Below are 12,683 nucleotides of genomic sequence, written 5' to 3'. Positions count from 1 at the left end.
TGTAATCTGTGTGGTAATTATTTAGTGGCTCTAAGACAGAAACTGTATATTAATAATCAATAGAGCTGGTTCTTTGATTTGACAAGAGGATTAATGGAGTATGGATGCTTAAAAACCGATGACTGTTGAAGCTAGAAATTAAGTTCAAACTAATATGAACAAGTTCACACAGACGAGACAAATCATTCTGCATTGAAATATTTATTTCAAGCTTGCCCAACGTCTATGCTAAAAAAAGAACAGGGGGTAATGTATCGTATGTCAAACAGCATACATAATAATCATTATCATCTGTCCCTGTATGTCAACTTGAACCTGGCCATGAACATGGTAAAAGAAGTATCAAAATTTAAAAGTTACTATCTTCAGAATCAACAGTTAAGGCATTTAAACACTGTACAATATGATGTTTCAAATATGGCTAAATAATACTTTATAAAACAAATGTCATAAAACCTATTCTTAAATATGGTCTGATTCTATAGTTTTCACACTTTATACTCTTAAATCTGAAGCTGGGTTGCAGTTTGGTGTTGCCAAACCAAATAGAGGAAAAAACAACGCAGGTAATACAACTCATAAATTCTGCTGATATTGCAGTGTTGACTAATGCCGTGTTTTTAACTACATGAGATGTGGGAATGGACCAGTTGTGAAGTCATAAACGCCAACTGGACACGTTCATTAGCTTTGACTTCGTGACCAACAAGCTGCTGCAACCATCAGCTAAAATTTTAATGTAAAAGACAGCTATCATGACTGTAAACTAATCATACAGTAAAAAATAAATGTTCTGCTTCGACCTCAGGGTGTTAATAATGTTTTGCTTTATGACCCATTATTAACAACATTTCTTGAATACTGTAGGTGAGATCAGAAGTCTCAATGTGGAAAAAGTCAGATCACAGGGATGATAGACGAGTGTCCTACTAACAAAAAGCAGTTGGAATCCCATTCAAGTGGATTATTCTCAGTCACATATGGTTAATTCTCACTAACCTCTTGGATACAAAAGCAGCTAAAATTAGATGCTGTGTTTCGATATGGACGTCCTTTCTTAAAGGTGTAGGCCAAATTAAATAGATGACAAATTAACAATCCCTTTAACTGCAAAATATCATCGGCTTTGCAAATATGGCACAGACACCAAAGGAAAAGTTGTAATAAAGACTATTAAAAGGCAAAACCTGTAACATCTCATTTAAAGTCAAAAGTGAACGAACCAGCAATGTGCTATTTAGGGCTTAAGGTAGGGCACAATAACAGGAAATTGTACAACTGAGATCTGTCCAGCAATCTGACAGCTCATCTTTCATTTTTCTTTGCCTAGCCCTAGTGTTGAACCAGCAACCTTCAAATTATTGTTCCACCTTTTTAACCCCGAAGGGGCGTCTTTTGACTAGAAATGAAAGTTACAGATTGTTTCTTAAAAATCCAAATAGAATCAAATGTGTCAACCGGAAGGGTTATAGGTTGCCAGTAAGGGCCGAGTCCATGAGGTCATCGTCCTCATTCCGCATGTATACAGGACTGGGGCGGGAGGGCCGGTCCGAACCCATCATGGAGAGCGACGTATCGGAAGCCGAAATGGGCGACCGCGACCAGCTGTCAGCCTTCATGGGTACATGCGATATGGGCCCAGCTGACATGGATGACTTCTTCTTCTCCCTCTCTCGGTCCCTGTCCCTCTCCCGTTCCCTCTCTTTTTGCTTCTTCTTCTCCTTCTTGTGCTTCTTGTGCTTCTCCCCAGAGCTGAGAGGCATGGAGCTCATGTAATCCTGGGGGGGTAAGGGACGGATGAGCTGGTCGTCATCCGAGCTGGGGCTGTTCTGGTGGGACTTCTCGGCCACCGAGCTGCTTCCCGACTCACTCTCGCTGTCGTGGTTGAGCGGTGTGTAGCCCGGCGAGCGGCTGTGGCTTGGGGAGGAGCGGTCGTGCTTGGGCGTGGAGCCGCTAAACAGCGGTGACGCCTTGAGACCGGAAAGCTGCGGCCGCATGGATTCCCCCGAGCCTTCGCCCGGCTTCTGCAGGGTCACCTTGGCCTTGATGCTGGGGGAGCCGCCATCCGGCTTGCTGATGATGATCTTGGCCACACCAGTGCTGCTCACAGCTCCCGTTTTGGGATCGATGAGCTTCTTGTCTCCGCCGGTGCCGTCCGTCACGGACACTTTGGACTTATCACGGCCCTCTTTGTCTGACTTGTCTCGTTTGACTGGGTACTCCCCACTTTGGGAGGACATTCTGTGCTTGGAGGAGGGGCCGAGGTTTGGAGGCCCGCCCCCAGGTCCACCTCCTCCTGTCCCGCCATTGCCGCCAACGGGTGGGCCTCCCTCGTCATCAGGCCCCCCTCCACTGCCAACGCTCTTCAGCTTGTCTATGACGGCGGTTAGCGAGGGCTTCTTGTTGCGGCTGGGGGACTTGCCTCTTGCATTGGGATTGTTTGCATTGCTCCCTTGTCCTCCGCCGCCACCGCCACCACAACCGCCACCCCCTCCTCCTCCTCCCCCCCCTCCTCCCCCGCCACCCCCTCCTCCCCCGCCCGAGCCATACTGGGACTGAGAGCCACCGGAAAAGGGCATGGAGCCGGAGGATGATGAGCTGGAGGAGGCAGAAGAAGAGGAGCCAGAAGAGGAACCCCCGCCGCCCAGCTGCTTCTGGGAGCCCATCCCCCCACTGGACGACTTGGACCCTCCCAAGCTGCCACCCCCTGAGCCCATGGGGGACTTGGCCTTGGAGGACGGGGGAGTTCCCGGGACTTGTGACTGCTGCATCTTTAGGGGGGAGGAGAGCTTGTCAGAGCCGCTGGGGCGAGAGTGCGATGGGGAGATGTTGGGCTTGATGTTGGGGTTCATGAGGGATCCCGGAGGCTTGCCCCCCTGGGGTTTCATCTTATTCCCACTGCCAACTCCACCCCCACTGCTTCCTGATCCGGAGAGTCCATGTTTGGTGATGGGGGAAGAACCTGGCTTCCCTATGCCCATTCCCTGAGAGGTGCTCTTCATTTGGGGGGGGCCACCAACACCCCCTCCCATGCTCCCAGGCTTGGAGCTGCTGCCTTGGCCCAGGGAGCCCTCCCTGCTCTTCATCTTGCCCGAGGAAGATGAGGAGTGGGAATGATGGCTCTTGCTTCCACTTGTGCTGCCTGCACTCCCGGTTCCACCACCTGCCGAACTGCTGGAAGTGTACCCGCCATGGGATGAGGTTTTTCCTCCAGACAGCGTTCCTTTGGGAATCTGAATGGTGATCTTAGGGATGGGCGGTGTGGCACCTCCAGGGGGCGTCTGCGATCTCCCAGAACTTACAGGAGACTTGGATCCCCCCGATCCAGAGCCTCCGCTGGGTGGGGTGTAGGGTCGACCCCCTGAGCTGTGGGAGGGGGACTTCCCGTCGGGATCGAGCTTCTTACGTTTGGGGGGCTTGTCTTTGGACTTTCCCTCGCTGGAGGGGGTGCGGCTGCGTTTCACTTGCTTTCCCTCGTTGGAGCTGCTGCCCGTCATCCCCATCCCCGAGTTGCCCCCACTGCCGCCCCCGTTGTCATCTTTAGTCCTCATAAGTCCCTGCTGCTGCTGTTTGGCTTTGGCCTCACCGCTCTTGAAGTCACTGCTCGCCCCTCCCATGCCGATCATGAGGGGGCTCTGGCTTCCCCCCATGTGGGATGAGTGCGGGTCCCCCAGGTCCGGGGCCTGGCCCAGCAGTGGCTTTCCCCCACCGCTGCTGCCCCCAAACCCCATGCCTGGCATGTCAAAGGGGTCCTTGAGGGTAGGTTCGGGGGTGCTCTGGCCGTGAGGGGTGGGGTTATGGGGCGTACCCGACGGCGTGTTCTGCTGGCTGCTGCCACCAAAGCCTTTGACCAGGTCGAGGTCTCCGTCTGCGCTGGGTGAGCTGTCGTCAAAGTAAGTCGGGGGGAAGCTGTGGGTGGAGGTTAGAAGCTCGGGGTTGAAGTCCACCGCATCAGGGAAGAAGTTGGTGGACGAGGAGTCGCTAGTCGGGGTGGTGGCGGTGGCGGTAGCCTCCGCGATCAGGTCTGCGGCGTCCGTGAAGGGGTTCTCATTGCTGTTGGTGTTGAAGAGGTCCGCCTCGAACACGGCGCTGCCCTGGCCAGAACTGGACGAGTCCCGGTGCGGGGTGCCCAGGGGGCCCCCATCCTCCCCACCGCCTAGGTGGTGCTGCCCGTGCGAGCCACCGCCGCCTTTGCCCGTCTGCTCGGGTAAGTCCGACAAGATCTCGTTTATGTCCGCACCGATGCTATCGGAGCTCGACAAGCGCACCATGCGAGGCAAGGATGATCCCGAGGTTTGTTGCTGCTGCTGCTGCTGGGACTGGACATGTGACTGAGAGTGGTAGGGAACTCCCCCGCCAGAAGGCGGCGTCCCGCACTGGCTGGGGGCCGGGGTGATGCTGTGGGGAGTATCCAAGCCGTCGCCAGGCAGATTGACGTCGAAGATAGGATTCTGGGAGGCATCCACATCCATGGAGAAGAGCTCGCGGTGGAAGTCGTCCTCGGCGGGCTGGTGGTGGTGAGGCTGCTTGTTCATCCCTCCCATCCCCCCTCCGCCTGACCCTGCCACCCCACCCTTCTCCATCCCCCTGGGGCGCTTCTTCTTGCCCTTTGTGCCACCTGCGGGGCAGGCGCCGCCCATGCTATCGGTGCGGGGCGAACCGGAGGAAGAGTTCTGTCTCTCTAAGGGGCTGGAGCCGTACAAGGCAGCAAAGTCCTGAGCGGGGTTGTCTTTAAGCAGGTTCATTAACATGGGGTGGTTTTTGGTGTTTGTGGCTGGGGAGGAGGTTGGAGGCGGAGTTTGGTGGGGTTGCGACCCAGAGGAGCTGTTCTGGGGGGTAGGGCTTGTGCCCACGGCGCCGGTGATCTGAAGCAAGCTGGTTAGGATGGGATTCTGGGTAACTTTGCTGAAATCATCCCCTGATTGACTCCCCCCCTGCTGCTGCTGTCCAGCTGCCCCCCCTTGTGTCGGACCGCACTCTCCCCCCTGACTCTGGCTGCGATTTATCCCGAACAGAGATGTGTTCGGTCCAGGGAAGTTGCCTCCCCCACTGTTCCCGGTGGGGGTGTTGCCCCCACCCACACCCGGCAGCCCCATTGGGTTGGTGGGGTCGCCCCCTGTGCCCATGCCATAACCCGGACTGCCAGCTGGGGGCAGGTTCTTTTTCACCATTATTTCCACTGTCTCGGCGATCAGGGACAGAGCCGGCGTGTCCGCTTGGATGGTCTCTGCTTTCCGGCGGATGGCTCGCATGGTCACTGGGATCGACATGCACCTGAAGAAAGGGACACGGTAACAGTTCTCCATTAGAGTCCAATCCTAAAGCTTTATATGAATTTGTCCTACAATTATTCTTACATTTGAGTAATTCAGCGGACACACATTTTCCAGAGTGGCTTACAGTGATGAGTGTATGTTCATACTTTTCTTTGTACTAACAATCCGTAGCTATTTAAATTTTGCATCATGTCTTTGCAAGAGCAACGCACTACTAACAGAGCTGCCATGTTTTCCCCTAAATGCCACATGGCCTCCAGTTGATGGTCATTTATTTAATAAAGCTTTACATTTTAAAACCACCAACCCAAAAATCTTAATTTGATGGGAAAACAATGTGTCACACATGAATCACTATTGCGGAATTTATTAAAGGGCTGATAATCTAACAACAGAGAAATGGAAAGTGGCTGCACACCTCTGGACTACTTTGGTGATAAAATCATCAGTGCAGATCAAGGCGTCTGATAGGCCCTTGTAAAGCTTACAGGACACCTGCCTGGAGTCAATCACGTCCATAACCACTGCATGATGGAAAGAGAGACAGTCAGACAGAGAGAGAGAGAGCGGGAGAGGCGGAGAAAACTGGGTTTACTTCAAGGGAATCTGGTCTTCCAGCTCGGTTTGAAAAAATTTAAAAACGTGAAGTGCCTGATGCTTTCCAGGGGCAGGCTCACATGTAACCTCTGACCCATGTTAATGTGACCTCACCGCAGACTAGGGACTCGTTGACCGGGTGCTGGAAGGAGACGCTGAAGCTGGAATCAGTAAGAGGACACACCTCAAACTGCAACAGCCCTGGGGTGTCTGGAACAGAAGGGGGGTAGTAATGACATCACTCAATGCATCAAGATGACATGCTGCCATGTACTCAACCATGTTCAGGCGTGAAGATGGAAAGTGTGAATGTTGCTTGTGGACTGAGCTAACAAGATCCCTGTGCTCACTTAGCAGTGATGGTGGCCAACAGGAAAGGTGCACAATAGAAAAGGGTTATAAACATTAAAAGCCTACCGATATCAGAATTTCTCTCTGCTTAGGTCGTAATGAACGCATCCCAGAGTTGGTTATCACAGTGAGAGATCTTCTACTACACTATATGTATTTCTACTCCTATTGTTATTTTTACTTCTGCTCCTCCTCCTAGACCACCTCCTCTAGGACCTGTTAATGGTGATTGTGGTACTACTACTGCTACTAATAATAATAAAATAATAATACACACCATCCTTGATGAATGTCCGCTTGACACAGCTGCCGATCAGAGTGTTCGTAGCTGCCTGGTGCCTGATGACATCCAGTAGGGCAGGTACTTGGGCTGGGTGGCGGAAGGGAATCTTGGACACCAGCGCTCCGGGCAAAGAGCGACCATCCTGCACCGGGGCGTCGCCATTCAGGAAGTAGCAGTGCTGCTGGTCGGGCAAAGACTGAGGGTAGCCAAAACAAGGAAACTGAGGTGAGGGAAAAAAATTGCCAGAGCAGAAGCTTTCCCTCTTTGGGCCAGAAAAAAACCTGACAAAAAACTAAATAATGTAACAAATTAAAAACGTTTGCCAAATGAAGAAAAAACATGATTCGTTTCCACAAACTGAACGTTTGTATTTCACTTTATAAAAGGTAGGTGGATGTTTTCAACTGGACATCTTCTCAGTACCTGAGTTAATTCATGTTAGCACTATGTCAACTTTTTTCTAGCCGATCAAATAAGGACGTTACACCGCGCATCCTCCCATATTGCTTACACCTATCCAACACCTTGTGATCTACACATAGACCAAGGAAGCAGTTCATAGAGGAGGATAAATGGGCTACTCACAGCATAAAAGCGCATGGCGTGGGTGGGGCTGTTCGGAGGGTCCCCCCCCTCCTCCTGCAGGTGACTCTGTACGATGAGCTCGTAGAGGGGCGACAGGGTGGGGGGCGCCTCAAACACGGGGATCCCTGGTGAGAAGGAAACAGGGAGGGTTAACCGACACACACACACACGCAGACACACACACGCAGACACACACGCAGACACACACACGCACCTGTAGCGTTCTGCATCCTCTGGATGAAGGAGAGGGAGAAAGGCATTGGCTGGTTCATCTTCAGGAAGAAACAGGCCGGGAGGTCCACACAGTTGGAGTTGGTCACAGAGGAAAAGGACGGGGTTCTGAGACAAAGAGGATTCAAACCCTCAGCATCACCAATGTGTTCAAACACAACAAAATAACATCCATTACAACTTCTAAGAGTAATTAATGGATGTGTTTCATTCATCCAAACTAATATTTGATTGGCCCACATCTCTGTATTGGAACCTTAAACGGAGTAACTCTGTTTTTGGCGTGGGGGGGGGGGGATTTCTCACCCCTTGTTGTCCACCGGGTGAGAACCTGTGATGAGGGGTGCGATGGGTAGCTTGTAGACCGAGGAGGTCCCCTCCACCGTTACAGACACACTCACGCCCAGAGAACGAGGGACTGTAATGGAGGGTAAATGTAGGATCAGGTAAAGACATGGGCAGAGATGCAGCAAGTTGGAAAAAATAGGACAATTTTATCATTGTCGTTTCATTATTTGCATGTCATTTCAAACTCTAAGGAAAATCCAGCAAAAAACAAACGACATGCTTATAAGGCGACAGGCGTGCTGGCCACCGTACTGTTTTATGATATTCATTTATTCCCTTTATCTGTTTTCCACAATTCTCCCTTGGGTCTACACCACCCATTACGAGTTACAAATGACAACCCTGCATCCAAAAAGGTTAGAACGCTGTGTGAAATGCAGAGAAAAACATCTATCCCTGTATTTAACTGAAAATAGTACAAAGACAACATTTTATTGTTATAGGAAAAGTACATGCCAATTTAGGGTTTGATGCCAGCAACACATCTCAAAAAAGTTGGGATAGGGGCATGTTTACCACTGTGTTGCATCACATCTTTTAACAATACTCTGCAGCATTTGGGAACTGAGGAGACCAATTGCTGTAGTTTTGAAAGGGAAAAGTGGCAGCATATGTAGCTCCGAAAACCTGTATATATTGGTCAGCGTTAATGGTGCCTTCACAGATGTGCAAGTCACCCATGCCATGTGCACTAATGAACCCTCATACCATAACGGATGCTGGCTTTTGCACTATGCGCTGATAACAAGCTGGTGATGGAAGGTTTCTTCGGTACAGGGACAATGGTGGTCTGTTTAAAGCAGGAGGGGACTGCAGACACAGTCAGGGATATGCTGAATATGGAGGTGAAAACCTCAGCTAGCGGTTCGGCGTACCCCTTGAGAAAACATCTCAGTATGCCATCAGGTCCTGGTGACTTCCGAGGGTTCAGGCTGGGCATTATTGCGGTTTCCCCCTTTATAGTCTGATGTATCGCAGTCCACACCATGTGTCTCGGGTCAGAGCTGTGGTAGTTTGACTCAAACTTGTCCCTCTATTTCTCTTTTTGCATCTCTGATGGACTTCCATAGGTCATATCTGGACCTCCTCAGAGCCTCCAGGTCCCGAACTATAGGCAGAAGGACCATATGGCTCCTTCTTTGCATGGTAGAGTTTTTGCATTTGTGGATGCAGCAACGGACAATGGTTTTCAGAAGTGTTCCTGAGCCCATACAGTTATGTTCACTGCAGAATCGTGTCTCTTTATATTGCAGTGCCGCTTGAGGGCCCAAAGATCATGGGCATCCTGTACTGGTTTCAAGGCTTTGTCCCTTGCATAGAAATGTATCCGGATTCTCTCAATCTTTTAATGATATTATGTACCGTAGATGATGAGATCTGCAATTTTACGTTGAGAAATGTTATCCTTAAATTGTCGCACTATTTGCCTGCACAGTCTGTCCCAGCTTTATTGAAACGTGTTGCTGGTGTCAAATTCAAAAGGGGCTTATATTTTTCAAGAAACAATAACATTTCTCAGTTTCAACATTTTGTCTCTGAATTATTTTCTATTGAACATAGGGTTTTAAATGATTTGCACATCATTGCATTGTTTTTCTTTACATTTTGCACAGCGTCCCAACTTTTTTGGAACAGGATTATATTCCAAAAACACATTTAAAATACCAGCAATGAAACAATTGCTGGATTAAGAACATTTGTGGTAATCTCTGTTTAGCTTTTGTTTCAACAAGGGGTAATCAGTGGTGGGCTTCCCTAAGCCCTTTACCATTTGTGTCAATGAAGCTGAGCTGCATGCCTGTTCCCTCCTCGAACACATCGTACGGGGACACGTAGCACCGCAGGGAGACAAGATGGCCACCACTCCTGGCAGTGAGAAGGCCCACGCTCCCGTGAAGGATGGTCTCCACTGTGTTAGCGTTTGTGGCTAACCTGCAACACACACAATAATTCATTTTGATAGGCTAAACAACACAAAGCCATATAGGTATGTTTTCCCTGAGATCTTTTCTTTATATATTGACATTTTAAAGTTTTTAGATGCACAGAGGCAAACTGCAATGCATCTGAACGCAGTACCTGAACATGTGCATCATCTTAGTAAGATCCAGCTCCAAGGACTGAAGTGCCAAGTACATCTTTGTTTTCAGCTTACTAGTGGGACAGGAACAGAAAGACATTACATATTTACTTAAAGAGCACTTAAAGTGAGTCAACAACCACTCATACAGTTTCAATAGGAACTTACTTGTCACCAGGAAGCTTATAAAGGTTGACTAGGCCCTTCAGATGTTTGGAGAATTCTTCAAAGTTCTTATCCCTGTGGAGAAAAATGACAAGGATACAAACCAGGATGTTACTGTGAGACAGAAAGGAGGGCTAAAGAGTGAATAAAATCTCTCAAATAGCAAATTCAATGTATTGATCACTATGAAAGCCCTTTATATTATTGAGTAGTTCATACAATGAAAATGTGAATAGTGAATATACTATTTTGTTTGGCACGGTTTTGGTTCTTTCTCTCCGAAAAAAAATCTCACCTCAAGTGTTGAATCAGCTCTGGGCAGCTCTGTAAACAAAAATAACAGAACATAAGAACCGAGACACATGCATCCCACGCCGCTGGGTTATCTCAGTTTAACAAATGTGTAATACACAATAAACTGAGTGTTTATGAGCTTGAGACCATATGCCACAAGTATAACAAAACCCAGCTTTTTACTGTTTTAATTTTGTGGCAACCAGTTGATAACAACTGTGACTTTGAGTGTTTAGTGGTACATCGCTTGTACATATTGCTTCAGAGCGTTACTGTTTCAAGTGATGGAAAGTACCGACCGCAGGGTTCTCCCCATGGTGGGCCACCTTCACGTCCACCAGCTGCCCTGCGGCATCCAACTGCACCTCCACGTAGAACATGTCTGAGGTGATGTAACACTCGGTCCCCGACGGACTCAGGTGGGAGCCCAGCCTGGGGAGGGACGGGGGTTGGGAGGGAAAACACAAAGGGATGAATTATCGGTTCAAAATCATCGGACGACTGACGTGCAGTAAAGGAAGAGAGAGAGAGAGAGAGAGAGCTTACATGTTCTGTCGAGCAATGGACTCCAGGCGATCTGTCATGGAGGGCAGGGAGGACACTGGAGCAGAGTACAAGAAAGACGGTCAGACGGATTGAAAAACTCTGCAGAATGTCCCTCCACTGTCGGTCTGAAGATTGCCTTTGACAAGTTTACTGTAATATAAGTTGATGTTTTATCAATAGAGAGAGAAGAGTCTCCGTTCAGGACTCTCTTTTCCTGGTCTTCTCACCTTTCAGAGCTCTCTGCAGGGTCTCCAAGCAGGAGAGCAGGAGCTGATGTCCAGCCGCATTCATCTGACCACGTTTCTCCTGTGATGAGTGAGGGGGAAAGAGGAATTGACAGGGGTACATTTAACTCATACCTACGGTACATACACAGTGCATTCAGAAAGTATTCAGACCCTTTCACTTCTTATACTTTGTTCCATTTCCTCATTTTGTTAAGTTGCACACAATACACCATAAAGACAAAACTCATTTTTAGACCTTTGCGGCAAATGTAAAACTCATGTACATTAAGTATTCCGACCCTTATTTCAGGACTTTGTAGAACTGCCTTTGGCAGCGATCACAGCTTTGAGGCTTATTGGGTATGCCTCTACCAGCTTTGCACAACCAAATGTGGGCAAGTTCTCTGATTCTTGTATCTAGATCATCTCGAGTTCTGTCAGATTGGATGGGGAGCGTCGGTGAAATTCGATCTTCATTCATTTGTCATTTCAGCGAAAGTGTAACACCAGGTATTGAAGCTAGGAGTGCACGGACTTTGTCTGCACTATGTATGTATGTATGTATGTATGTATGTATGTATGTATGTATGTATGTATGTATGTATGTATGTATGTATGTATGTATGTATGTATGTATGTATGTATGTATGTATGTATGTATGTATGTATGTATGTATGTATGTATGTATGTATGTATGTATGTATGTATGTATGTATGTATGTATGTATGTATGTATGTATGTATGTATGTATGTATGTATGTATGTATGTATGTATGTATGTATGTATGTATGTATGTATGTATGTATGTATGTATGTATGTATGTATGTATGTATGTATGTATGTATGTATGTATGTATGTATGTATGTATGTATGTATGTATGTATGTATGTATGTATGTATGTATGTATGTATGTATGTATGTATGTATGTATGTATGTATGTATGTATGTATGTATGTATGTATGTATGTATGTATGTATGTATGTATGTATGTATGTATGTATGTATGTATGTATGTATGTATGTATGTATGTATGTATGTATGTATGTATGTATGTATGTATGTATGTATGTATGTATGTATGTATGTATGTATGTATGTATGTATGTATGTATGTATGTATGTATGTATGTATGTATGTATGTATGTATGTATGTATGTATGTATGTATGTATGTATGTATGTATGTATGTATGTATGTATGTATGTATGTATGTATGTATGTATGTATGTATGTATGTATGTATGTATGTATGTATGTATGTATGTATGTATGTATGTATGTATGTATGTATGTATGTATGTATGTATGTATGTATGTATGTATGTATGTATGTATGTATGTATGTATGTATGTATGTATGTATGTATGTATGTATGTATGTATGTATGTATGTATGTATGTATGTATGTATGTATGTATGTATGTATGTATGTATGTATGTATGTATGTATGTATGTATGTATGTATGTATGTATGTATGTATGTATGTATGTATGTATGTATGTATGTATGTATGTATGTATGTATGTATGTATGTATGTATGTATGTATGTATGTATGTATGTATGTATGTATGTATGTATGTATGTATGTATGTATGTATGTATGTATGTATGTATGTATGTATGTATGTATGTATGTATGTATGTATGTATGTATGTATGTATGTATGTATGTATGTATGTATGTA

The 12,683-nt window shown here is 46.9% G+C and overlaps 1 protein-coding gene across 1 annotated transcript in view; it reads right to left on the bottom strand.

Moving 5' to 3' along the window:
* Positions 1–185: 185 nt before the first annotated feature.
* Positions 186–12,683, bottom strand: part of med1 (mediator complex subunit 1) — a 19,915-nt gene continuing 7,417 nt past the window's right edge. Inside the window, exons 3-16 of the mRNA XM_013132767.4 lie at positions 10,984–11,062; positions 10,757–10,811; positions 10,510–10,642; positions 10,212–10,240; positions 9,920–9,991; positions 9,751–9,825; positions 9,440–9,603; positions 7,630–7,741; positions 7,307–7,431; positions 7,093–7,217; positions 6,502–6,703; positions 5,988–6,083; positions 5,695–5,800; positions 186–5,274 (exon numbers count right to left, since the gene is read on the bottom strand). Coding sequence (XP_012988221.3) covers positions 1,467–5,274; positions 5,695–5,800; positions 5,988–6,083; positions 6,502–6,703; positions 7,093–7,217; positions 7,307–7,431; positions 7,630–7,741; positions 9,440–9,603; positions 9,751–9,825; positions 9,920–9,991; positions 10,212–10,240; positions 10,510–10,642; positions 10,757–10,811; positions 10,984–11,062 — 5,181 coding nt within the window. The 3' untranslated portion in view covers positions 186–1,466. The remainder of the gene's footprint in view (positions 5,275–5,694; positions 5,801–5,987; positions 6,084–6,501; positions 6,704–7,092; positions 7,218–7,306; positions 7,432–7,629; positions 7,742–9,439; positions 9,604–9,750; positions 9,826–9,919; positions 9,992–10,211; positions 10,241–10,509; positions 10,643–10,756; positions 10,812–10,983; positions 11,063–12,683) is intronic.

This window comes from Esox lucius, chromosome 5 (genome assembly GCF_011004845.1).
Source record: "Esox lucius isolate fEsoLuc1 chromosome 5, fEsoLuc1.pri, whole genome shotgun sequence".
Classification (NCBI taxonomy): domain Eukaryota; kingdom Metazoa; phylum Chordata; class Actinopteri; order Esociformes; family Esocidae; genus Esox; species Esox lucius.
Note: the sequence above shows the minus strand (reverse complement) of the source record. Positions and strands in the feature narration are given on the sequence as shown.